The sequence below is a fragment of the Rhinopithecus bieti genome, unplaced genomic scaffold (assembly GCF_001698545.2).
Source record: "Rhinopithecus bieti isolate Rb0 unplaced genomic scaffold, ASM169854v2 scaffold_70536, whole genome shotgun sequence".
Lineage (NCBI taxonomy): Eukaryota > Metazoa > Chordata > Mammalia > Primates > Cercopithecidae > Rhinopithecus > Rhinopithecus bieti.
This window is the reverse complement of record NW_016826070.1, coordinates 118,508-143,306: the sequence shown is the minus strand read 5'-3', so window position 1 is coordinate 143,306 and position 24,799 is coordinate 118,508. Positions and strand designations below refer to the sequence as shown.

At 49.7% G+C, this 24,799-nt stretch overlaps 1 protein-coding gene and 1 pseudogene across 1 annotated transcript; both read left to right on the top strand.

The window, feature by feature from the left end:
• The first annotated feature begins 1,482 nt into the window (after positions 1-1,482).
• LOC108522832 (60S acidic ribosomal protein P0 pseudogene) lies at positions 1,483-11,923 on the top strand (annotated as a pseudogene).
• A 3,463-nt stretch (positions 11,924-15,386) lies between these two features.
• On the top strand, positions 15,387-22,992 carry LOC108522831 (1-phosphatidylinositol 4,5-bisphosphate phosphodiesterase beta-2-like). Its single transcript, XM_017863268.1, has 7 exons — positions 15,387-15,773; positions 19,271-19,348; positions 19,965-20,033; positions 20,712-20,852; positions 20,972-21,051; positions 21,133-21,186; positions 21,290-22,992. Exons 1-7 carry the CDS (start codon positions 15,690-15,692, stop codon positions 21,552-21,554), a joined length of 771 nt encoding a protein of 256 aa, XP_017718757.1. The 5' UTR covers positions 15,387-15,689; the 3' UTR covers positions 21,555-22,992.
• Positions 22,993-24,799: the final 1,807 nt, after the last annotated feature.

Here is a 24,799-nt window from a genome sequence, read left to right as displayed (position 1 = left end):
TCTCCAGTGGCCGCGCGGACCGCGCGCTCGGCTCCAGCCCGGCTCCCCGCCTCGCGCGCCGGCAACAGGGGGCGGGGAGAGCGCTGCTGGGGGCTGCCTCTTAAAAGGGCGACGCCGGGGTCCGGAAGTGCCGCGAGGGGAGGTGGTTGCTGCCGGGAGCCAAGAGTCCCGCCGGGAAGCCCCGTTAAGAGAGAGTTAAGGGAGGGTGGCTCTTAAACGGGCGACGTCGCCGCGGCCCCTTGCGGGCTGGCGCGGCGTAGACTGGAGCTCCGGGCACTTCTTTAAAAGGGGGAACGGCGTTGTGTTAGGCGGAGTGCGGAGCTAGAAGGGGGCGGTCGGAGCGCGAGCTGTCAACTCTGGCGCCTCCCGGTTCCGCCCCGAGGCTCCGAAGTGACAGGTGGGATAGCAGCCCGGGCTTCGGACCCCAGGCCTCAGTTTATCCTCTGGGAGGGGACGGTAAGAGGGAGAGGGAGGATACCACGCTCCAGCTCCCAGCTCGCGCCCTGCTCCACGTACCCCCTGGGCGGGTCCCCCAGGCCCATTCACAGCTAAAGAACCTGGTTGACGCCAGGGTCGGCAGGCGGTCCTGGCACCTGGAGCACCCACTGGGGCCGCAGCTGGTTGTGTTCCTTCTACCTGGTCCATGTTGGGCTTCGGAACTCTACTGAAGTCTTCCCAATTTCGTACCCCAGCCCGCCTCACCCCCCAACCCTGAGCCTGCGGGACAGAGCCACGGGACTGAGTTCTCCAGACTTGCCTAACACCTTAGTCCCGAAGTTCGCAGCAGGTCGCAGATCCCGCTTTTTGGGTCTTCCAGTTCCTGGATTTGGCCTGGATTTGGACCCAAGGGGCTGCACTGAACCTTGAGGAGTTTAACTCTCAGGGATCCTACTGCGTTTTCACTCTCAGATCCCCTCCAGACCCCAAGGCTTGGGTGGTTGTCCCATCCCCACTTTCCCATGTGAGGTTTGTCTTCTTTGGCTCCAGGCCAGGGGCCAGGCAATGGGCTCTGTGCCTGGTCTTGGGACCCCCTAGGTGCTAACAACCCTTCATGCTCAGACTCTCCCTTGCGGCTTTACTTGTGCCCTCCCCCTCCTACCGCTCTCCTGCTCTCCCTGCCTTCTTTCCTCCCCGTTCCCTCTCTATAAGCCTTTCCAGAATTCTGGTTCCCTCCTCCTTGGATGCTACTTCCTGTGTTCCCAGAACTGGGCATGTGGACTGCCTGGGTGTCTGAATGAGTGAGGGAGACTTGCCTGGGCGTGTATTGGGGAAGAGGACTGTGGTTCTGATGGGGTTCTGTAGGTGAACCCTCTCTCAAGCCCCTGCAAATGTGAGCCTGACCTGGCTTCTACCCTGTAGGGCAGGATCCCCTCTACCCTTCTCACTTCCCCCCCTCCTCCAGGAATCTTTGGCTTCCCGAGGACCCCCCTACACACACACACACACACACACACACACACACACACACACACAAACACACGAGGAAGCCCTCCCAACACTTCTGCCTTGCCACCTCAGTAGCACGGAAGTGGCTACCAGAACTGAGTGTGCTAGTGGACTGCTGGAATCACAGGCCTTTAACCCAGTCGCAGTCTCAGTCCTGATCCAGGCGCAGGTGTGGGGCTGCCACTACTAATGGCTAGTCAGATGCTATTTAAAGGAAAAAGCTGCTTTTATTACTTTTCTGAGAAATGTCAAGGATATTGGAAGTGTGGAGTGTTTATGGCCTTTTGTGGGCTGGTGAGGAAGAGACAACTCACTCCTCCACCCTGCTCCTAGGTCAGCCAAGGCAGCCTGTTGACTTAAAATTCTTGAATTGTCTCTGGAAGTTGTCTCTCTTCTCTCCCCTGCTCTAGGGTTTTCCTGGCAGGACACATCATACAACTATTCCATGGTGAATTATTCTTAACTATTCCAGGTGAGGCCAATACAAAGCTTCCTTCACTCCCCTTTCCTGAATGCACTCCATATTGCTTCGCCATATTTCTGTTGCAAATTAAATGCCTTTCTTCTTGCTTGGTTCCCAGTGGAGTGGGAAAACAGCATGTCACTCTTCTGTACCAAAGAATAATATACTTGAAGCCTTTATTCAATTCCTCTCACTCTATCTTCACTAAACGAAACAGTGCCAGATTCTTTAACCTGTCATCAATAATGTCTATTTATTATCTGGATTTACATAGTGTCTTTTACCCCAGGAACTAAGAATGCTTTCAGATATAATTGAGCCTGATCTCCCTGGTGCCTGAGCCATTAAGAAACCATTAGTGTTCTCCTGTTGCAGAAAACTAAATGGCCCCCTAGTGGCCTGAAAGTGAATATGCCTCCCCCCACTAAGAACAGGCAGGGATCAGAGAAATCAGAGAATCCAGGCAGCTTGGGGACAGAATGGGCCCAGAAGGTCATCTTTTGTGAATACCCCTGTGGACCCTAGAGCCTCCTCCACAAAATCCCTGGGGAGCACTCAGCAGCATCAGTCCAAAGACCATCTGGGATGGTGGCATACTTATTGTTTGCTCCCTGAGGCAGCCCTTTTTGGCTTTGCAAAGTTCTGACCAATTATGACGATAACAGTGCCCTTAGAATGTGCTATAGGCATTAGACCAAGCCCTTACATTCCTTGTCTTATCTGTCTCCCAATGACCTATCAAGTAGTACTGTTTATCTTCATTTCATAGATGAAGTCCCTGCCTCCGAAAGGGCCAAGAACCTGCTCAAGGTCACATAGCCCTAATGCCTTGGAATTCAAAAGCCCTAATGGAATTCAGACCCCTGACTCTAGGGCATTAGGCTCTTGATCCCGGCTCTGCTCTGCCTCATAGGCAAAGCTAGACTTTGTCTCTTCTCTGGGACTTGCCTTCTGACACCAAAGGAAGCTGCCTTTCTCTCCTGGCCTACGAGCCCAATACATAGAGCCAGATCACAATAAAGCCCAGTCAGAAATGTGCAGGGGCCCACTAGGGAAGAAGGCTAGACCATGAAGTCATGGTGGAAGTAGCCAATATATACTGGCAGGATCCAGGAGCAAATGTATAGGCTAGATCAAGGTGGGGTGTGGTGCCAAACATTAAGTTGAACAAGGGAGACGTTGTTGTTATAGGAGTATTCTCCTGTGAATCAGGATGTGAATCAGGATGTGATATCCCAACAAGGATCCTGGGAGACAGGAGAAAGGCAATGGCTACCAGAGTGTAATGGAAATGCCAGAACTACCACAGCAGAATGTGGAAGAAGGGTTCAAAAGCTCAGAGAAGTGGGTATATTCTGTGTAAGGCCAGAAACCACTTAAGTTCTGCGGAAAGGCCCAGAGGATACTCTGGTCATCAAAGCAACAAGGAACGCACTGTTGAGAGGGGTACCAGTATCCCTGAGAAGGTGAGTTTGGACCGTCCTCTGTAAGCCATGCCTGACAGCAAGAGGCCATTCTGGAACTGGCTCCAGATAGCAGTGGGGATGATAGGATGGTGAAATCATAGAAGCTAGACAGCACAACTGTTGTAATAAGCAGCAAGTTGGAGTGGCAGTGGGGGCAGTCCTGGCCAGTAGAGGACCGTGGTTGAAGATGGTTGATAGCATAGCATCCCTGGAGCAAGCTAGCTAGACAGCCAGTAACAGTACTGCTCAATCTATACCAGTGATTCTCAAATGTTTTAGTTTCAGGATCCCTTTACACTCTTAAATATTGAGGTCTCTAAGCCTGATGTGGTGGCTCACACCTGTAATCCCAGCTACTTGGAAGGCTGAGGCAGAAGGATCACTTGACCCCAAGAGTTCAAGATCAGCCTGGGCAAAATAGTGAGACCTCATCTCTACAAAAAAAAAAAAAAAAAAAAAAAAAAGTTGAAAATTAGCTAGGCAGGTTGGCATATACCTGTAGTCCAAATACTCGAGAGGCTGAGGCAGGAGGCTCGCTTGACCTCAGGAGTTTGAGACTGCACTAAGCTATGATCATGCTACTGCACTCCAGTCTGGGTGACAGAGTGAAACCTAGTCTCTAAATATATATTATATATGTATGTATATATGAGAGAGAGAGGTATCTAAAGGGATTTTATTTATGTGGGTTTTAGCTATTTTAATTTGACATATTAGAAATAAGACCAAGGGTTTTGCAAAATATTTATTAATTTATCTTATCTAAAGAATAATAAGCCCCACTAATGTACATAGATAATATATATATATATATATTATATATATATATATATATATATATAGTATAAATATTTATTTATTATTTAATTTATTTTCCAAGATGGAGTCTCACTCTGTTGCCCAGGCTGGAGTGCAGTGGCACGATCTTGGCTCAGTGCTACCTCCGCCTCCCAGGTTCAAGCAGTTCTCCTGCCTCAGCCTCCTGAGTAGCTGGGATTACAGGCGCATGCCACCACACCAGGTTAATTTTTGTATTTTTAGTAGAGACAGGGTTTCACCATGTTGGGCAGGCTGGTCTCGAACTCCTGACCTTGTGATCTACCTGCCTCGGCCTCCCAAAAATACTGACATTACAGGCGTGAGCCACTGCACCTGGCCAGATAATATATTTTTATGACAAAAAATAGTGAAAAGAGTGGCTTTGCTTTGTAAATTTGCAGATTTCTGGAATGTGGCTTTATACTGTAGAAGACAACTGGATCCTCATATCCACTTTTTTTTTTTTTTGAGACAGACTCTCACTTTGTCACCAGGCTGGAGTATAAGTGGCATGATCTCAGTTCACTGCAACCTCCACTTCCCAGGTTCAAGCAGTTCTCCCACCTCTGCCTCCCAAGTAGCTTGGGACTTAAGGTGCGCACCACCATGCCTGGCTAATTTTTGTGTTTTTTTGTAGAGACAGGGTTTTGCCATTTTGCCCAGACTGGTCTCAAACTCCTGAGCTCAAGTGATCCACCTGCCTTGGCCTCCCAAAATGCTGGGATTACAGGCATGAGCCAACATGCCTGGCATCTCATACCTGCATCTACATTTAATCTGCTGGCAATTTGTTGTTATGGTTAAAATATATGAAGAAAATCCAGCCTCATGTAGACGTGTAGTTGGAAAAGAGAGGAGCATTTTAACAGCCTTTTCAGATAATTGTGGCTGTTTTTCTTTGATACTACACCAAAACCCAACAAGCAGTATTTTCTTAAATGGTAGTTGAAATGTAGACTATAAAACTATATCAGTGAACTTTTTTTGTATTCAATTACCTTAAAGTCCATTGATCTAACTTGCCCTTTGAATGGCACTTTTACCCATGCATGATTTTATAATATCCCACTTTGGTCATTTGGAAAATATTGGTTCACTGAATTAAACATATCTTTGCAATATTGATACATTTCATTATATAATAGAAAAAAATCACATTTGATAATATTACAAAAAGTTTAAGTATTAGGAATCTAGGAAGCTCATGATAGTACATACATGCTTTCTAAAATTCTAGTTTTTACTTGAAAACTCAAATTTTATAATTGGTAACAAACACTATCAGTTATTTTTCTCAAAGTGACAGGCTCACTTGGTTCAAATGTGAGAAAACACCTGCCAAATAGCCAAGTCTGCATAGCCATGGTTTTTCAGTTCTTCTTTCAAGTAAAACTGATGTTCCATGAAAAAAGTGGCTAGTTGAGCTCACAACTCAATCGCAAAAGTGCTTTTCCCCAAGAAAACCATTATACTTCCATATGCAGTAGAGTGCTTTTCATTTAATCACATGGAATATTAAAAAGACATCTATTTAAGGGTCATAACTTCATACAATTTAACAATTGTTATTGTTTTGTTAAAGATATTCTAAAGTAAAATGACTTTCTCTCTTCCTTTTTTGTTCCTTTTCTTTCCTCTTTCTTTCTGCAATGAACTACTAGTTCAGTTTGGTGTCACTGCCTTGGTTGTTTAAGATGCCAGAGGTAGGCCGGGCGCGGTGGCTCAAGCCTGTAATCCCAGCACTTTGGGAGGCCAAGACGGGCGGATCACGAGGTCAGGAGATCGAGACCATCCTGCTAACACGGTGAAACCCCGTCTCTACTAAAAAATACAAAAAACTAGCCAGGCGAGGTGGCGGGCGCCTGTAGTCCCAGCTACTCGGGAGGCTGAGGCAGGAGAATGGTGTCAACCTGGGAGGCAGAGCTTGCAGTGAGCTGAGATCCGGCCACTGCACCCCAGCCTGGGCGACAGAGCGAGACTCCATCTCAAAAAAAAAAAAAGATGCCAGAGGTTTTACCCACCATTGCTTTAGCACCTTCAGTGCAAATGTCAACACAGTTAAAAAGGTAAATAACATGTTAGTATTATTATGAAAGGAATTTTGACCTTGTGAAACTCCTGAAGTGATCTCAGGGACCCCAAGGGGTCTGGAGAGCACACACTGAGAATCGCTGAACTATACAATTAAAATAAATCAAGGATGAAAGACCAGGAGGTTGATGGCAGCTGCTCCAATAAAAAGTCACAATATCTTGTTTGGTTTCCAGTCCTGATTCACTTTTCAGTTCAGGTTCCCAGGAGAAAGGTTTCTGCAATACTATAGCAATACAGTAATGATTTCCCCACTACTTCCCCAAAGGGAACTATGCCGTTTACCTGGGTAACTGTACACCGGGGAGAGTAGAATAGTCAAACACTTTAAGGTCTGCTGGATGCAGTGTCTGCATTGACATTGATACCTGACTTGGAACTGAATCATCAGCATGGCCCTGGTAGAGCAGCCTGAGGTGAAAATGTCTGTAGGCTCATGAGCTGTAGGCAAATGGCTTGACTAGTTGGTTAGAGGGCTAGAAAGAGAAATACTGGAAGATTGGGAAGAAGAAGGTCTTGGGAAGAGACATGTGGCTATATCTATTTGAGGGAGCACCAAGTGTGAATCTTTATTTTTTATTTTTGACACAGGGTCTTGTTCTGTTGCCCAGGCTGGAGTGCAGTGGTGCGATCATGGCTCACTGCAGCCTCGACCTCTGGGGCTCAAGCGATCTCCTACCTCAGCCCCTGGAGTAGCTGGGACCACAGGCACACATCACCACATCAGGCTAATTTTTTTGTGTGTGTAGAGATAGGTCTCACTATTGAAGATCTTTATATTGCATGTTAATACTCATCAGAGACCACCTGCCACAGGGGAGACTGCATAACCAAGTAGATAGAATGATGTGGAATTGATGTTAGCTTGCCTCTGTCATTGACCACCCCATGCTGGCACAATGGGCCCATGAATAAAGTGGCCATGGTGGCATAGATGGAGGTGACACATGTGTCACCTGTGTGTGATAGCAGGGGTGGCTCAACAGAATGGGCTCCCACTCACCAAGGCCAATCTAGCTATTGTCACTGCTAAAAGTCCAACCGGCCAGCAACTGATACCAGCCACGTAGTACCAAGCTGGCTACCTTGGACCTGTTCCACTCCAGAAGGGTGAGGGACTGATCTTGACCTGAATTGCCATATATTCTGGATATAGATTTGTCTTTTCTGCTCAAAGGCCACTCTCTGGGGGCTAAAAGAGTGTTTGATTCACTGACATGGATCTCATATACCATTGCAGAAGACCAAGAGTCCTACTTTAAGGACAGAATGGGCACATCATCATGGGATGTTTTAGGCCTATTACATACTTCACCATCCAGAAGCTGAATAGAGCTGACAGAGTGATAGAACAGCCTTTACAAGCGCAGCTGAAATACCATGTTAGATAATGGGACACCGTGCTCCAGGATGAGGTATGTATCCTAATCAATAACTATCATATATGGTGCTATGTCTTAACGTGTAGAATAGAGGTTTAGGAAACTAGGGGTAGAAGTAGGAATGACTCCACTTACCATCACTCCCAAGTGACCTTTCTGGAGGAATTTGTGGTTCCCGTTCCTGCAGTTCCAAGCTCTCCGGGTTCAGAGAATCTGGTTCCCAGAATGGGAACACTTCCACCAAGGACAGAACAAGAACCCCATAAACTTAAATATGGCTGCTTTCTGTTCATCAGGCTCTTTGTGCCAAGAAACCAGCAGGAAAGAAGAGGAGTCACTTCCTGGAAGGGGCAATTGACCCCGATCCTTTGGAAGAGATAGGGCTGCTATTACATAAGGGGGTCAGGAAAGAATATGTTTGGTGCCCGTGATCCACTGGGGTGTCTGTTGGTATGCCCAATTTTGGTGGAAGGTGGGCACATCAGCAGCATGGTCTGAAGGCCATGGTGATTGGTTATTGGTTACCCCAACAGGCAAGCCACCTAGACCAGCAGAGGTGCAAGTTGAAGGTAAAAAGAATCTAGAATGAGTGACAGAGGAAGGGAATGATGAGTATCAGTTGTGTCACCAAGACTAGTTGCAGTACTGGGGGCTATACTTTCTCCATTTAATGCTTGTAAGTTTCCCAGAATCCTGGAGGAGCTATTCCCAGGTAGAGTGAACTTACCACATAAATCAGTTAGGTCTGGGCTATGCATGGGGGTACTGTCTAGGTTGCTGTGGTGCACCTCCCAGATACTGCCTTTAGGACCAAGGAGCTTATCCCCGAAGTTGCCAGAAGTGTTGGCTGCCAGTGGCTCACACATGAGTCTCTCCCTTGGCCTTTCCTTCAGCTGCCAAAGGGAGCTGTCTTGCTGGACTTCACAACCCTTCCCTAGGGGTTGTCTGCCAAGTCAATGTGGAATTCAAAGGTACAGCCCTCTTATCCGAGTTGGGGCTAACTCTAAAGGGCCAGCTCAACCCCAGGGCTTCCTGTGGAAGCATTCTGTGTTGTGACTGCATTGTTCACCAATTTCTTCCTCTGGCTTGATTCTGATTCTTTCACTACTCCAGAGATGTTATCTCTGCAAGCACCCCCAATAAACTTCCTATAAGCAAATCTCTATCTCGGCATGTTTCCTGAGAAACCTGACCTAAGACAGTCTCCCAAGATTCTAACTTTAAAAAAATATATATATATACTTAAAATTTTTTTTTTTCAGACAGAGTCTCACTTTGTCACTCAGGCTGGAGTGCAGTGGCATGATCTCGGCTCACTGCAACCTCTGCCTCCCGGGTTCAAGCAATTCTTCTGCCTCAGCCTCCTGAGTAGCTGGGATTACAGGCATGTGCCACTGCGCCTGGCTAATTTTTGTATTTTTAGTAGAGATGGGGTTTCGCCATGTTGGCCAGGTGAGTCTTGAGCTCCTGGCAAATGATCTGCCCACCTCAGCCTCCCAAAGTGCTGAGATTACAGGCGTGAGCCACCGCACCTGACCTAGAGTCTAACTTTTGGGACCCCAGAGGACAAGTCTCATCCATGTGAAGTTGGGCCTCCTGGCCACCTGTGTCTTCTATAAAGTGGTTCCCTTCAGAGTGTTGCCTGCATCCTGCAGCCTGGCTGCTTTCCACCAAATAGCCTTCAACTTATGACCTTCCCTGCAACAAAGCAACCTAAACTGAATTCCTCAAGTATTTTGGGTGTGGTCTGTTGTGCTGAGAATGAGAATGGGCCTGAGTGTTCCTTGGTTCAAAAGCCCTGGGTGCATCTTGGAACGAGGGGGGATACTCTTTAGAGACAAACAGCAGTGACTCATGCCTATAATCCCAACACTTTGGGAGGCCAAGGCATGAGGATTGCTTGAGCCCATGGGCTTGAGACCAGCCTGGGCAAAAGAGTGAAACCCATCTCTAAAAAAAAAAAGAAAAAATGCAAACTCCTCACCTTCCTTTCCCTCTCTCAACTCATCCCAGATCATGATTCAGAGGGTCTTGGTACAGCAAGGAATATGCAGTGTTACCAGAGCTTTGCAGGTGGTTCTGGTGTGATATCAAGATAGAGAACCACAGGGCTCAGTACCCGACTTCAGTTCAGCAGCCTGAGTCTGTCCGTTTTTATTGGCAGCTCTGTCATTTGACTGAGATGGAGCTGGCTGTCAGCAAAAACCCTCAGTTTTATTCACACATGCTTCTGCTAAGCTGCCACTTCCCCACCCTGTCCTTGTACAGTCAGTGTCTTGGCACCAAGCCCAGATCTCTCAGTTAAGCCCTGTTCATTTCACCTTGTGAGGTTTAGGCCATCGCTCCAGAAGGTTAGGATGTTTTTGGATCCTGAGTGTGTCTCCCAACATATTCCTGTCCTCACTGACTCCTTGCTATTCACAAAGTTGAGGGGCTTGTTCTCTGTGGCTTTGCCCAGGTCTTGATAAAAAGGTGGATCAGATGCCAAGTTTAGTGGTATATGCCCGTAATCCCAGCTACTGGAGAGGGTGAGGTGGGAGGATTGCTTGAGCCCAGGAGTTCAAGACGAGCCTGGGCGACAGGGTGAGATCCTATCTTACATGTTTTTTTTTTTTTTTTTAAAGCTCTCTCTTTGCGTCCTTGTGAAAATGATCTTGTCTTTAAACCCTGCGTGGCAATCCTTGATGCACCGCCGTGATGCCCAGGGAAGACAGGGCAACCTGGAAGTCCAACTACTTCTTTAAGATCATCCAGCTTTTGGATGATTATCCGAAATGTTTCATCGAGGGAACAGCAATGTGGGCTCCAAGCAGATGCAGCAGATCCGCATGTCCCTCCGAGAGAAGGCCGTGGTGCTGATGGACAGGAACACCCCGATGTGCACGGCCATCTGAGGGCACCTGGAAAACAACCCAGCTCTGGAGAAACTGTTGCCTCATATCTGGGGGAATGTGGGCTTTGCGTTTACCAAGGAGGACCTCACTGAAATCAGGGATATGTTGCTGGCTAGTAAGGTGCCAGCTGCCACCTGTGCTTGTTCCATTGCCCCATGTGAAGTCACTGTGCCAGCCCAGAACACTGGTCTGGGGCCCGAGAAGACCTCCTTTTTCCAGGCTTTAGGAATCACCACTGAAATCTCCAAGGGGCACCACTGAAATCCTGAGTGATGTGCAGCCGAGCAAGACTGGAGAGAAAGTGGGAACCACGCTGCTGAACACGCCGAGCATCCCTCCCTTCTCCTTTGGGCTGGTCAACCAGCAGGTGTCTGACAATGGCAGCATCTACAACCCTGAAGTGCTTGACATCACAGAGGAAACTGCATTCTTGCTTCCTGGAGGGCGTCTGTGATGTTGCCAGTGTCTGTCTGCAGATTGGCTACCCACCTGTTGCATCAGTGCCCCATTCTATCATCAGTGGGTACAAACGAGTCCTGGCTCTGTCTGTGGAGACTGATTACACCTTCCTACTTGCTGGAAAGGTCAAGGCCTTCTTGGCTGATCCATCTGCTTTTGTGGCTATTGCCTCTGTGGCTGCCGCCACCACAGCTGCTCCTGCTGCTGTGCCCCACTGAGGTTGAAGCCAAGGAAGAGTTGGAGGAGCTGGATGAGGATGTGGGATTTGGTCTCTTTGACTGATCATCAAAAAGCAACCAACTCAGCCAGCTTTATTCGCAAAACAAGGAAATAAAGGCTTAACTTCTTAAAAAAAGTTTAAGACAGGAGTAAGAACAGAGTCAATTGGTCAATACTGATGACATTCCCTATATGCAATGCACTGTGCCCACCCAGAGAAGGATATCACACTTATTAAAACTGGCCCATTTCACAGACGGATTGACAGAGGCAGAGAAGTGATTGTGCCCAAGAATCTTACACTGGGGTGAGAGCTAAGCCTCTCCTGCCACCTACAGCTCTCATCTCTAGGTTTGTCATCTCTCAGAGGAAAGGCAGGAGAGAAAACTGACAAGATTGGACCTTCTGAGTGGAAAGAGATTTTTAGAGCTGGAAGGAATCTTAGAAATGATCAAAAGTTTGACAGATTCAAGAGCTCAGGTAACTTGCTAAGATCACAGAACAAATCTTTGCTCCAGTGGGGACTAAGCTTTGGGTGTCTTGAAGATGGACACAGGTAAATTTGATCCAAAATGGCACTTCAAAGAGAAACATACATGGACTGATGGTTTTCCACCTTTATTTATTTATTTTTTTTGAGATGGAGTCTCGTTCTGTTTCCCAGGCTGGAGGCAATAGCGTGAACTCAGCTTACTGTAACCTCCACCTCCTGGTTCAAGCAATTCTCATGCCTTGGCCACCTGAGTAGTTGGGATTACAGGCATGTGCCGCCGTGCCTGGCTAATATTTGTGTTTTTAGTAGAGACAGGGTTTCACCATGATGGTCAGGCTGATCTCAAACTCCTGACCTCGTGATCTGCCCGCCTCGGCCTCCCAAAGTGCTGGGATTACAGGCGTGAGCCACTACACCCAGTCTGTTTTCCACTTCTAAGTCCCAGATGGTTCCTCCTGGGGTTCTAGAGGGGCTTGGAATGGGAGGACAAGCAACATCTTCCTCCCGAGCATCTACAGGAGCCTTGATTGCCTCTCTCCTCCCCGAGGGATCAGTGTTGGCCACACAACCTTGCCCATGCCTCCACTTCTGCTTAGCTCTCAGTACGCAGAGGGTGGCTGGAGCTGGGGCCACAGATGGACGTACAGCTGGGCAGCTCAGCACTCTCACCTGTGCCTCATCAGCTGGGGGGCTGTGGTGGCATGAAGCTGGTGGGAGGCTGGCACTTGCCCAGGATTCTCGGAGCCCTTGTGCTCATCACTTCATGAGTTCAGGCTGTGTGGGGACAGCTTGCTTCAAGTCCACAGTCAGGCGCAACCCTAACTCAGTCTGCTCTGCAAAGGCGGGCCCAGCCCCTGATCCACATGAACTGCCGGAAGACAAATCCAAAGGGAAAGTCAGTGAAGACATTTGTGGAAAGAACTGTGGAAGAAGGAATAAGAACCTACCATTTTCCTGCCAGTGTCTGCTAATAAGTAATAATAAAATAACAATGATAACTCATAATGATAGTGATAGTATTATTGAGCTCTTGCATAGGCACTGTATTAAAGTACCATTCATTATATTATTTAATCCTTGCAACATCCCCATGAGGCATTATTATCCCCATTTTACAGGTGAGAAGGTTGAGGCCCAGGAAAGTTAAGTATCACAAGATAAACCAGCTAGTAAGTGGCTGGGTTCCTAGAGTGGTGAGTGTGGCTCCCTTTGCCAGACTGGGAAACAGATACCAGAAGAGCCATCTTCCCTCCAAAAGACAGCCAGCCCTTGGCCAAGATGGACAACAGGGTTCCATGCTCCTGAAACCCCTGCACACATCCTGACCTCCTGCAAAGCTAGCTCCAAAAATGCAGAAAATCCAGGCAGTCAGGACAGCTGCTAGCTTTGCAGGACTGCTTCAACAGCCATGGCATCAGATAAGAAACCGACCTAGTCTGATTCTCTCATTTGGCTGGTAGCTGTGGTACCTGAAGGTCTGAGTTCAACTTCTGCCACTAAACTTCTCTGATGAGCAAACTGGGAAACCAATGCATGGAGTTCCCACATAGCACTGGCAAGTAAACAAATGAACTTGGGACATATGTGCTGGGGTCCAGGTCACAAGCATGCCCCTTGTGGGAGGGAGCACCTGATTGAATATAAGTTCTTACCACGTTCTATGGCCCAAGGCTCCCACCTGCCAATCTCTCCGGCATAGGTGTTCCCGTGGGTCACAAATGACAGACCCACCAGCAACTTCCAGGACATGCATACTTTGAGTGCACACAGCAGGGGGCGTCCTTGCCCTTCCACTGCCTGCCCTGGGGGTAAGACTGGCCCACTGCAGGGGGTGCCCTCTACCCAGCTCAGCCCAGGAGCCCAAGGCCACATTTCCCAAATGGGGCATTCATGTAACTTCCCTGATTTTCTCTACTAATATTTACATAACATTTTCTTTGTCAACACGCATTTTACAACCTAAATGTATTTTTAAAAGAAAAAAGCCCTCTTTGATGAAGATTTTCGGCTCTCCTGACTGCCTGGATTTTCTGCATTTTTGGAGCTAGCTTTGCAGGAGGTCAGAATGTGTGTGGGAGAGTACAGGCCCCCACTGAAGCTACAACTGGGGTCCCAAGAACAGTGAAGGCAGTGTCATCACTGAGTAAAGATGGTCAAGGCTTTTGGAGCTGGAGATGGAAAGGAAAAGAGTGAGGAGCCCTGAAATCCTGCAATGAGGAGAGAAGCCTGTCCCTTTCCTCCTCAGGCTGAGGGGGAGGAATGGATGGGTCTCTCCAGGCCCAAAGTGGAGAGGGGGCTGATGGCTACAGGACAGATGAAAGGGAGGGACTTCGGAACCGGGACCAGGGTAGCGGCAGGTGACAGGTGCAGGGGCTTTGGGAAGGGACAGGGATTTGCCTTGCAAAATCCATTCAAACAGACATCCAGGGAACCTGACCCCAGGGAGGGACCCAGAATAGCATGGGCTACCAGATGGCCCCCAGAGGGGCCCCAGACTGGAGGGAGGGAGAGAGAAGAGATGACTCTGAGGGGTTGGGGAAAGGGAGGAGGAAGAGTCCTCCAAGTTGTTACCATTTCCAGGAGGCTTGGTCAGGCCCTGTTCCAGCTCCATCCCTCTGGCCCTAGAATTGCTCTTCTGCAGATGATTTCTGTGCTGGGAATTCCCTTAGCTCCAGCTTCCACTTGGCAGTTTATTGTCTTAATTCCTCAAGAAGAGTGTCCTCCCTCACCCTCCATCCTGCCCTGGACCAGACCTCCAGCCGAGACAATTCTAGGGCCTGGGTGAGGGTCTCCACCGTTGTTGGGGATATGCAAAGCCCCATGGCGGGGAACTCAGGGCAGAAAGCCAGGCCCCAGAGGGGAAGGAAGTCATGGGTAGAGCTCCCTACCTCCCCAGTTGGGCTAAGAAGGGCGATAAGAGGAGCAGATTAGGCAAGAGGAAGTGGGCTGGGTTGAGCTGGGCTGGTGCTGAACTCCCTGGGCTTGGGGCAGAGTGTGGGTCAGGCACCTGAGCAGCTGGGGCTGAGCCTTGCCAACCAGAGCAGCCATCCCTCCACCCCAGTCCCGCTGCAGGCCAGGGTGCAAAGCAGAGGCGGGCACCCGGAGGAGAGCGCGGTGGAGGCAGGGGCAGGGGCTGCTCGGTGGGGGTCCAGGCCCCAGGCCGTCCCAGAGGCCCAGAGGTGGGAGTCTGGTGAGGAGGGTGAGGGGGTGATTGCCTTGCCTCATGTGCACCTCATTTTCATGGAGAGGAAGCATTGAGAAAGAGGAGCCGTGTGTTCAGCAAACTTTGCTTATTCAAAACACTCCATTCCAGCTGGGTCCTGTCCCCACCTGACCCCTGCCTCTGCGGTGGTCCCAGCTTTTGGGGTCAGACCCCCATGCTCTGGCCCCTGCCCAAGGAAGTCCTTTCTCCTAGTAAGCTCCCTGCGCCTTTCCTCCGTCCAGGCCTGGACAGCAGTCTCCCCAGTTGATTTCCATGTCGTCCTTCTCCAGCCCTCCTGGGCCAAATCTGACCGGGCCCACCGCAGGGACTGAGAGGCCCTGGCTCCAAGGCGGCTGGGCCTCATGACAACCTCTCCACCTTGAGCAGCGCAGAGGAGGAAGCCCAGAGCAGGAAGTGCTGAGAGGCACAGGGTGGGGTGGGGCGGGGCTTCCAGAAGAGGCGGGGCTTCCTGCTTCTGCCTCCTTGGGCAGAAGCAGTGACCACAGGCCCCCATGGCAGGCAGGGCGAGTGGGAGGAGGGTGATTTACAAGGCAGATGGGTCTCTGGCTAGAGCTCAGCCCTGCACTCAGCCAGGGCCACCCCAGGGGCTATAAGAGCACCTAGATTTCTGGAGCAGCTCAGGGACGGGTGCCATGTGAGCCCAGCTTGGCTCCCCCTCCTGGCTGGCCTCCTTCCTGCCCTTCTTCTGCCCGCCTGTGTCTGCCCAGACTCTCCAAAGAGGAACACTTGGCACCATGTCTCTGCTCAACCCTGTGCTGCTGCCCCCCAGGGTGAAGGCCTATCTGAGCCAAGGGGAGCGCTTCATCAAATGGGATGATGTAAGTGGGGCAGGGGCCTTGACTTCTGGGGCACCTGGTCGTGGGGGCCAGGCTGCTCGGGGGCTTTGCCGGGGCAGGAGGATTGGTTTATGTCTCCTAGGATCCAGGCACCTGTGTGGTTTGGCCAGGCAGCTGACACCACTGCCTGGATAAACAAACCTGTGGTTAAGGGTGTATGTCCCCAGCTGCAGGGCTAAGTCTCAGTGTCTAGGTGTGAGAAGTTGGTAAGCTGCCTGGTTGGTCACTGGAGGTAGTTTATTTGGGTCTGCATCTCTTCTCCTTCAAACCCCCAAGAGAACAGGAGGAAAGTACAGCCCAGAGCTGAGGGAGGCCAGGAGGAGAGGTGAGCTCGTCCCTGCTCCCAGCACAGATGCTTTGCCCTTGCTCTGGCAGGGCGCTTAGACCCAGCTCCTTCACCCCTCCATCGGGCATTGTCCCATCCAGGGAAGCCTTGCTCTCCCCTGCGCTGCTGTGGGGGCAGCCACGAAAGGCCCCTGGACCTAAGTGAGAACTAGAGGCTTCTGCTTCCAGGGAAGGAACTGATTTGACTTCTGCTACCCCTTGCTGGACTCAGCATTGCTCCCCGATGCGTGTCTGCAGGGAAAGGAAAGGCGCTGCTGCACCCTGCAGCCCTCTCTCTGCTGTGTCTGTTCCTTCCTACATGGGGCTGCTCCTAGCCTCTGGTTCTCCTGGCCCCTGAAAATGTTCCCTTAGGCCAGGGATTGTCTTAGGCTGGGGAGAACAATATGGAGATCCTCCTTCAGGGAGGGGAGGCTGCTGGGCTGGCCCAGTCTGAGAGTTAGAGTGCTGGGCTGGTCCCAGGAAGGGAAATGAAGACTGGGTGGGGGAGGGAAGACGGCCCTTAGTGCTAGCGTGGAGGGAGGTGGGATGAGGGGGTCTGGGTCTAGGCCCTTTGGGGCTGGGCTAGGGGATCTCACTGCTCAAGACTACAGGTAGGGGCCCTGTGGTGAGAAGCTTCCTGCTTCCCTAGGAGTGATGTGGGGTTGGTGTAGCATGGTGATGGTGGCATGGAGGTGACATGCCCCAGGAGCCTGTGGAATGAGGGAAGTGGCTCAGAATGAAAAGCGAAGTGGCCTGTCTCCGTTCCTCTGGGCAGTGTGTGTAACTTGACTGGGCAGAGGGTCACAGGGTGGCAGTGGAGGGGCGGGTTGGCGGCTAGTGGAGACTGTCCTTCTTCCTAAGCTGGCACCTGTGTACCTGGCTGTTCCCTTCCCCTCTCCAAGGTAGGGCATTGGATGTTCCCTGGATCCTGACTTGCACAAGCAAGAATGTCCCAAGCCTAGCCACAGGGCCCATGCTGCTGTGCGACAGGGCTCTGCTTTCAGGCTGCTTTCGGCACAGTTAGTGGATGACATGGGTACGCTGTGCCATGTTGAATAGGCAGAATACATAGGATGTAACCAAATCCCAACTTTATTTCATCCCCATGGCCTCTTTACAGTATATTTGGTAGGAGAAGCTCTCCTCCTGGCCATGGAAAGAAACTCTGCAAGGCCACAAGATATTACATTTACTCTCAGGTAACACAGTCCAGTGGTCACTTCTCATCACAAAACCCAGTCGGATGTCAGAAACTGGCTATAATCAAAACTCCAACCTTTATTTACATTAATGTCTTCTACCCTCCTCCTTCTAGGAATGGTTTCAGGTAGGCTGGAGGCCCCATGAAAAGGGCCTTGGTGGGATTCCCTGCTGGTCCTGCTCAAGGCCCCTCTAGGCATGAGCTGTAGGGAGGGGGGTGGGAAAGGGGCAACCAAATTCTATTTAAATAGGGGCTGTCATAAATTGGCTCATGCTTTCTGAGCCTGGCAGAAGTTTAAAGCTTATTCTTTCTCTGAAGGACATTTTTGAGGATTCTTGGGGGACCCTCCCCTTCGAATGGGGATCTCTTGCTTGAAGTCACCCCAGCATTTCCATTTTAGAGGTCACTCACAACTATGTCTTCAGCCCCTTGTTACTACCTTCAGCTTCCTGTGGCTTTAGGCCCTTTGCCCCCACTCTCCCATGGGCCCACCCTGGACCCCAGCAAATACCCACGCATCTGCTGTCCCAAGGGTGCAGGTTCGTCTGACAGGCCAGCACCCCCGCTCTGCCTCGCACAGTTAGCCCACTGTAGCCCGCTAGGTCTCCTGGGCAGAAGTCCGACCTCTGTCTGTTATGCCTACAACTTCAAGGATCACAGGGGCCTGTTGTGGGGTTGGGGGCAAGGGAAGGGAGAGTATGAGGATAAATACCTAATGCATGTGGGGCTTAAAACCTAGATGACGACAGGTTGATAGGTGCAGCGAACCACCATGGCACATGTATACCTATGTAACAAACCTGCACATTCTGCACATGTATCCCAGAACTTAAAGTATAATAACAATAATAATAAAAAGAGATCACAAAAGCTCTCCAAGTAGAGTTGAAACTCCTCACTAGGCTTAAGGTGGGGGATCAGGCACTCCAGCTCTCCCTTGGGGAGGTAAGGGAATGGAGCTCCCAATACAGCTTTCTCAAAATTGGCTTCCCCACAAAAATTTTCTCTTTCCCCTGTACTCTAACCACCCCTGATCTGAGAACATTTTTTGGATCATTTACTTTGTAAATGCTGCATTTGGTCTGTTTTAGTGTGTGGCAACTATTGTGCCTTGCTGGAAACCTTAATTTTAATGTCTTGTTATATACATACAAAGACCATTAAACTAAAAGGTAGCCTATGTGCTCTGTGAGTGAGTGGAACAGGACTTTAGAAGGTGAGTTCATTCATTCATTCATTCATTCATTTACTCATTCAGCAAACACCACATTCAAGTGCCAAGCACCAAGCACCAAGCTCAAGGTCTAGCACAGGCTTGTTGTCCTGGAGTCCATGAGTCCCTGCTGATTTTCTAGCTGGGCTTCTAGGTCTGTGACCCACATCTCCCTGGTTACTATAGCACATTTCAGGAAGCGTTTTTGGAAGCTGGGGGGCTCGGGTTGTCCTTGAAGTTATTTCAAGCAGAGGAGATTTGGGCACTTAGGTTTGGAGGTGGGAAGGCTTGGTGTCTTTATGGGACAGTTGAATGGATGGAGTAGGAGGTGTTCATGGAGGGAAGAAGGGGCATATGGAAAGTTAGGTGGCATTTGGATTGTGCAGGACCTTAGATGCCGGTGCAGGAGTTTGGACTCTTGGCTCTCGCTGTGTCAATCTCTCCTGGGTGGCAGTAGGGAGTCTCCCTCTATGAGGTGAGGTAGGTGCCAAGATCCTGTTTAGGTTCTAGAGGGAGAAAGTCTATTTGGGCTTTAGAAGGGAAAATTCTTCTCTTCCAGAAATGGCATCCCCAAATCCTCTGTCCCTCCCGGTGCTTAGCTCTAGACAACAAAAGGAAATGCCTTCAGATTTCTGGGATGGGCACCTCCTGGGAAGATAATGAGCTCTGAAACCCCTGGCCTAGACCAGGGAGGCTTGGCCTGAGGTCTCGGAACAGAGTGCTGGCTCCTTCTCTCTGCAGGAAACTACAATTGCCTCTCCAGTTATCCTCCGTGTGGATCCTAAGGGCTACTATTTATATTGGACATATCAAAGTAAGGTGAGAAAACCCTTGTGTGCCATGGCCCTGGACTCCCGCTTATCCACTGAGGCATGGATGATGGGGAGTACAGAATGGCCTGGAAGGATGGCTCCAGGGGCTCCCCTGTGGGTAGGGGCTGTTTGCTCTGGAAAGGAGGATGCAGTCACTCCAACCTGTGGCTACCCAAATGTTCCATCCTTAGCATCCCTTGGGGAGAGAGAGAGACAGGCAAAAGCACTGCTGCTGAAGGCTGATGCTCTGCCTGTGGCTGTGGGTTGACTTGGGGCTCTGGGAGATGAGAGATAGGCCTCAGCCGCTGGGCAGGAGGACGGGAAGGGGAAGCCGAAGAGGGTCCAGGATGGTGGAGGAGACACTGCAGGCTTCAGCTCCCTGCCAGGGAGGAATGGACAGAGGGGAAGGGAGGAAAATCCGCATGAATAGAGAGAACCTGGGCCATAGGAAGGGAAGGTGGGGTCCAGGTGGAACTGGGCAGCCCTGGCATCTAGAGAGAGGTGTTGGCCAAGATTTGAAGGGCGTGGAAACTCCCTTCTCCCTGGTGCTCATTCTTAACCTGGACTTTTTGTCCCACATCCCTTCTTTGCTCCCACCGGGATCCCCCGCCCCCTACCCCCAGGAGATGGAGTTTCTGGATATCACCAGCATCCGGGACACTCGCTTTGGGAAGTTTGCCAAGATGCCCAAGGTAGGTGTGTCCAGTAGCAGCCCAGGTTCAATCACAGCTACTAGGTCCATGGGGCAAGGGCAGGGGGTCCCTGTGGGGGTGGGAAGCCTGACTTCTGGAGCACAGGGAATGGTTCCTGGGCTGGGCAGCAAGGACCGTGGCCGGAAGCCAAGGAAGGGGAGCGGCTGCTCCTGGGCTCGCCTGGGCTCTGAGCTTCAGAACTGGGCACAGTGAGCTGAGATGGCAGGGATCTGGGAGGAGTGGTCAGCTCCTGCCCCTAAAGCACCCCAGCTTGTCTGGGAGGGGTGGCTTACACCCCCACCCCTGGACTAGTTTGCCTATATTTGTCTAATGCTGGTAGGAAAATTGGAGGAAGGGATTGGTGGGAAGCGGGTTTTCTGAGACTGGGAGCTAAGAATCCATCTTCAAACAAAAGTGGCAACCAACACACACAGGACTCCCAGGGCTGCTCCCCCGCCCGCCTGCCACCTTGGCTAACCTTTTCCTCAGGGCTTCTCTTTTCCATCCCAGCCACTAGAGTCAGGGACAGGAAGATGCTAAGGCGTGTGGTTCCTGGGATGGGGATGGGATTCTGCCCAGTGGGCCACAGCCCAGGTGGCTGAGGGGAGGGCCAGAGAGAGCCACGCTGGGCAGGGAGGGAGCATACCTCCATCCTAACCATGCCACCACGTGCTGCAGAGCCAGAAGCTCCGGGACGTCTTCAACATGGACTTTCCTGACAACAGCTTCCTGCTGAAGACACTCACAGTGGTGTCTGGCCCGGACATGGTGGACCTCACCTTCCACAACTTCGTCTCCTACAAGGAGAACGTGGGCAAGGTGTGCCAGGGAACACTGGGCCTGGGTCTGGGCCCCTGGGATAGCCTGGACTTCCTGAGAGACACAGGCCTGGGCTGGGGGGCTCAGGAGCCTGACTGCTACTCTCTGTGGTCCTGCAGGTCTGGGCTGAGGACATACTGGCCCTAGTCAAGCATCCGCTGACGGCCAACGCCTCCCGCAGCACCTTCCTGGACAAGATGTAAGCGCCCCCTACCTGGCCTGAGCCCTGGTGCTAAGTGTGCCAGCCCTGGGCCTTGACAGGCTGCTTTCTGCCCCCCAGCCTTGTGAAGCTCAAGATGCAGCTCAACTCTGAAGGGAAGATTCCGGTGAAGAAGTGAGACCCCCAACCCCTCCCCAGGCTTCCAGGGGCTCCCCAAAGCTTTTCTTTTCTAGTCCTGACTCCTCTCTCTACCTGGTGCCTTTCTCTGTCCCTTCAGCTTTTTCCAGATGTTTCCTGCTGACCGCAAGCGGGTGGAAGCTGCTCTCAGTGCCTGCCACCTCCCTAAAGGCAAGGTGAGTGGATCCGCACTCCCCCATCCCCCAGTATCCTTGTCTCCACCAGAAAGCAACTTGGCCAGGAATAGTGGGTCGGGGAGCAGAGATGACATCACAGCCCCAGCCAAGAGCCTGGAGAGCCAATCAACCCTGGAGCTGCTGGTTACTGACACTAGACACGGGGGTGGAGCCAGGGCAAGGGGGTAAGACACTGGGCTCCAAGCAGGTTTGTCTGTATCCCCTACCCTGGGTGGTCGGGGTGCTGGGGCTGTGGTTGACGGACTGTGTTCAGGGTAGGCAGCAGAAACAGCGTGCATTCCCAGTCTAGTGTTGAGAATGGGAGTTGAGCGTGAATGTTTTCAGCTTGGAGGAGCGAGATAAGGTCTGTGGTGGCAGGCGGCAGTCTGCAGGGATCTGGAAGTCTGCAGGGTATGGGGGAGAGGAACTGAACCAAAGGCGGAAGCTGCCAAGATGCAGACTTCTGCTCTGTACAGAAAAGCATTTTTTTCCCTGTCTTTTTAGTTAAATAATTAAATTTTAATTACAAGTTGTAAGCAGGGTCACCCCATGAGGCACCTTATGTGAATTACAAAAAGGAGTCCTCTGGGCTGATACGGCCCTGAGCCAGGGTTCAAGCCTGGCTAGCAGAAAGGACCTCAGCCCCTGTCCCTGCTTGGCCAGTCCTCTTGTGTGGGTCCCAACCTGTGCCCCATGGAGCATTTTCTCCTGGTAAGAATTTGGAATATTATAAATAAATAAAACTAAGATCCCCATTGATTACCTACCCACATGAATCCTAGGACCAGCCTTTACCCCACAGCCACAGCTCTGTGGAGCTGGTGACTCCTTGATGCAGTCAGTCACAGGGATCCAAATGTGTCATTGGGGAGAGGTAGGAATGGGCTCCTGCGGCTCCCCTACAGCCAGCGCCACTTACCCGTGGTCAGCACACATCCACCTTCCCTCTCTCCTGCCGCCTGAGCTCCTCACTTGGCTCAGTCCTCCTTATCTATCTGCTTTCCTTGTGTCTCAGTAGAGGATACTGACCCAACTTTGCTTGGAGCTGAAGCTCCAGAGGCAGGGATGGGTCTGGGGAGATCCAGTTAGACTCTCCTGCTCAGACCCTCTGCTCCAAACTAAGACTGATGTTGGCCTTCCAGTGTGATTCTGAAAGACATTTAATATTTTTTTGGGGGGAGGGAAGGAATGCAAAGGCGCAGAATCCATGAATACCACAAATGTACTTTTTGTTTCTATTTCTGTAGATTTGCCTATTCTGGTGGTAAAGTAAATGAAATCATAAATATGTGCTCTTCAATGTCATAATTCATTTGTCATAATGTTTTCAAGGTTTGTCCATGTTGTAGCATGCATGAGTACTTCATTCCTCTTTATGGCCTAATAATATTCCATTGTATGGATATACCGCATTTTGTTCATCTGTTTATCAGTTGGTAGATGTTTGGGTTTTTCGTACTTTTTGGTTATGAATATTTGTGTACATGATTTTGTGTGAACATGTTTTCAATTCTCTCGAGTATATACTTTCAATTCTCTCGGGTATATACTCAGTGGTGGAATTGTTGGGTCATGTGGTCACTCTATATTTAGCATTTTGAGAAACCACCGAACTGTTTTCTTTTTTTTTTTTTTTAATTGAGACAGAGTCTCACTCTGTTGCCCAGGCTGGAGTGCAGTGGCCGGATCTCAGCTCACTGCAAGCTCTGCCTCCCGGGTTTACGCCATTCTCCTGCCTCAGCCACCCGAGTAGCCGAGTAGCCGGGACTACAGGCGCCTGCCACCTCGCCCGGCTAGTTTTTTGTATTTTTTAGTATTTTTTAGTAGAGAGGGGGTTTCACCGTATTAGCCAGGATGGTCTCGATCTCCTGACCTCGTGATCCGCCCGTCTCGGCCTCCCAAAGTGCTGGGATTACAGGCTTGAGCCACCGCACCCGGCCAAGCTTGTTTTTAGACTGCTAAAAGTTTTACAGAGAACATACTTACAAAACCAGGTGTTACTATATAAAAAGGATTTTATATTAAAGTTCTCAGAGCCTTATTATTTACTTAATAAGTCAAGCAAATTGCTAAAACAATATTAGAGTAACAAAAAAATTCTAAGAATAACTCTAGGAGGTGGTCAAACTTGAAGTTATTCTGGAGATTTTTTTGTTGGGCCAGACCAGAAGTTGAATAGAAGAAAAATCAGTTTATTTTGTTTAATAATAGATAATAATAATTAGATTAGGGAAAATACCTAAGCTTTAGGCAGATGGCAAAGGGCATTGACTTGATTATTTGGTTTGTTCCTTCGTTAAGTGTATATGAGTAAAGAAATATATCTGGACTCTACTCTGGGTCCAAGAAAAACCATCAGTATTCTAAGAAATACTTTGAAGGATTATGTCTGGTAAGCTAAGTCTAGATCATAGATTTTATTTACGGAGAGAATTTTGCATAATTTAACACAGAGACTTTATTATTGCTCATTGTGTATTTTGGCTTAGCAATTCTTGCACTGTTGGCAGTCTAAATTAAACTATGGGCTTGGATGAAAAAGTTAAGCCATCATTATTGTTGATCCCGTGATAGAATCAGATCACATTATAAGTGATGACACCATTAGATTGCTTCTTTAAGTAAACCTGGTATAATATCACTTAAGGGATTTAGGGGTATTTTGCTTAATGGAATTAACAGTTTTGCCTTGAGTTGTAAAAATGCACTGAGGAAATGATAGAGGATATGAAAGAAGTCATTAATGACCAGCTCCAGAAAGATAAATGTAAAAATGTAAAAAAAATAAGCTCTTGTGGATCAGGCTACTAAAAGTAGTCTACAGATTCCTGCAGGTCTGTGGACTGCTTACCTGTCTGACAAGGTGAGTACAGAACTTGAAGCATGTAGATGCTTTTATAGCAGATGGTTAGAAAAATGGTTTGTTGAATCTAATAATAAAAGCAATTAGTTTATAATTGTAGTCCTTTTTAATTTATTTTTTCCTGAAAATTCATTTTTTCTGGTGTTTTATGAAAGTCTTGGCTGTAGATTGGGAAAGAGCAAAAACAAAAACTAGTTCTTCACTAATCATAGTGTTGGGAAACTTCAGCATTACCTTGGAGCATGTTAGAAATGCAAGTTTTGCTGGGTGTGGTGGCTCACGCCTGTAATCCCAGCACTTCGGGAGGTCGAGGCAGGTGGATCACCTGAGGTCAGGAATTCAACACCAGCTTGGCCAACATTGTGAAACCCTGTCTCTACCAAAAATACAAAAATTAGCCAGGCATGGTGGCGCGCACTTGTAATCCCAGCTACACTGGAGGCTGAGGCGGGAGAATCGCTTGAACTCTGGAGGCAGAGGTTGCAGTGAACTGAGATGCAGTGAACTGAGATCATGCCATTGCACTCCAACCCGGGTGACAGAGTGAGACTCTGTCTCAAAAAAAAAAAAA

Coding starts and splice junctions, on each gene's coding strand:
- LOC108522831 (XM_017863268.1), top strand. CDS start 15,690: ATGTCTCTGCTCAACCCTGTGCTGCTGCCCCCCAGGGTGAAGGCCTAT. Junction 19,349..19,964: donor ATTGGACATATCAAAGTAAG/GTGAGAAAACCC, acceptor CCCTACCCCCAG/GAGATGGAGTTTCTGGATAT. Junction 21,187..21,289: donor GGGAAGATTCCGGTGAAGAA/GTGAGACCCCCA, acceptor CTGTCCCTTCAG/CTTTTTCCAGATGTTTCCTG.